At 45.6% G+C, this 2018-nt stretch overlaps 1 protein-coding gene across 1 annotated transcript in view; it reads left to right on the top strand.

The window, feature by feature from the left end:
- Positions 1-10: 10 nt before the first annotated feature.
- The window catches only part of SYNM (synemin), a 32565-nt gene continuing 30557 nt past the window's right edge, over positions 11-2018 (top strand). The window contains exon 1 of the mRNA XM_072402668.1: positions 11-939. Coding sequence (XP_072258769.1) covers positions 145-939 — 795 coding nt within the window. The 5' untranslated portion in view covers positions 11-144. The remainder of the gene's footprint in view (positions 940-2018) is intronic.

Genomic DNA, 2018 nt, shown 5'->3' with positions numbered 1-2018 from the left:
CCTGCAGCTTCAGAGCTCATTCTCTGTCACTCCACCAAGGGGCTCTGATGTGGAAAGGCTAAAGAAAGAAGACTACCAGAAGAAGGGCCATTTTCACTGACGCACAAAAAAGAAGAGTAAGGAAGGGGCCAAATTATTTTCAAAATGCTGTACGTACGAAGAGGATTTGGGGATGAGAAATCCCAACTCAATGAATTAAACAGACGCCTGGACCAGTACTTGTCCAGGGTAAGGGAACTAGAATCAGAGAACCAACACCTGCTTGAAGAAATCCAAAAACTTCGCTTGGAACGAGGGGCAGAATGGGCCCAGGTGTACCACACTGAGGTGTGCGAACTGAGAAATAGAATTGAAGAACTTTCTATACAAAAAGGCGAAGCGGAGCTACAGAGAGACAACCTTCTTCAAGACCTGCAAGAATTACAGGAATTATGGGAACAGGTGAGAAACATGAGACTCAAGATTGACCAACAGCTGGCAAATTACAAGCAAGATCTGCAGCAAGCGCAAAAAAGCCAAGCTGCAATGGAGCAGTTGTACATTCAGTTGCAACAAGAATATCAAATGCTCCAAGGTTCTCATGAAGAGGAAATGCTGGCCCTGAGAGATCAAGCTCTGCAAATGCCATTTCAAGTTACCATGCAGGAGGTCCTGAGACCCAAACTCAGTTCAATGGATGTTCAGAGCTTTTCCCTTGAATTGTCAGAGTCATGGAAAGATGTATTTGTCTTCTATCAGAAGAAGATTGAGGAGCTGGAGAGCATCCTTAGGCTGAGCGAAGAGGACCGTCAGGTGGCAGAGGATGAAGCCGCAGTACAAAAGTTACAGGTGGATAAACTCCACAAGGAATATGAGGAGCTTCTGGCCATCAAAGCCATGCTTGAAGATGAACTGCTAAGGATGAGGGGAAAGTACAGGCTGGAGGTGGAGGAATATCAGGTAAGTGTATCAGGATAATATATGATAAGGTCAAATATGAAAAAACGAAAAGTATTTGTGGTCAATGACAAGCATCTCCCAATCTGACAACAATCTCATATCTGTGGTTATGATTATTTTTTGATCATGTTGGGAGACGTTCTTTCCTTGTTGTTGTTCCCCTGTAGATATATTGGTGCAAGTGATGTCATATCTTGGCTCTGTGCAGCCAAGCTTCCGAGTATGTGCAGTGCTCTGTGCTTTTGCTTTTTATGTTTATCTGAGATTGGTCAGATCATGGATGCATTCCCAAATGTCCTACAAAAGCAGCCTTTTTCAGAGAACCCTTAGAATGTCTTTCAGGTTTTCAGGAAATCCCGGCTATAATTACTATATCCACTGCTTAGAGTACATTAGCATGGGTGTTGTTAGTGGGAAGAATGTCTTTTACATTGCTGGCCATTGGGAAGAATGTCACCCTTACAGATAGCCAAAAAGATCATTGGTGTCACTTAAACCAGCGGTCGCCAACCCATGGTTTGCGAGAAAATTTTAGTGGTCCGGGGCTCTGGCCGGTGCGCCCCCTCAGCGAGGTCTGAAGAAAGACCCCGCTAAGGGGACGCACCGGCCAGAGCCGCAGACCATCCCCCCGTATGGACACAACCCGCCCACTCTCCCATCACAGGCTCAGACCTGGCATCATGACGTCACTCTGGGGGAAGTTTCTTTAAATGGCACAAGACTCCCCGCGCATGCGCGGTCCGGTTTCCAAGCATTTAGTGGTCTATGAATTCTGAAAGGTTGGCGACCACTGACTTAATCTGGCCTGAGGGGTACAATTTGCTCATTACTCAAGAAACCCCTAATACCTTCTGGAGGAACCCTGGTTTAAAAGCACTTTGTACATGTAGAGCCAAACATGTACTTTACAGTACATGTAGAGCCAAAACATTCCAAAGTGACAGAAACCCCTTCTACAGACCACGTATCCCCATCAAAAAATCCTCTCTTCTACTGTCTGGGGACAACTCAACTGTATCTCCCCAGCAGGGACACAGAGAGAAATGATAAACCAAAATGCAAAGATGGCAGCACTCTTT

This window comes from Pyxicephalus adspersus, chromosome 2 (genome assembly GCF_032062135.1).
Source record: "Pyxicephalus adspersus chromosome 2, UCB_Pads_2.0, whole genome shotgun sequence".
NCBI classification, from domain to species: Eukaryota; Metazoa; Chordata; class Amphibia; order Anura; family Pyxicephalidae; genus Pyxicephalus; species Pyxicephalus adspersus.
Note: the sequence above shows the minus strand (reverse complement) of the source record. Positions and strands in the feature narration are given on the sequence as shown.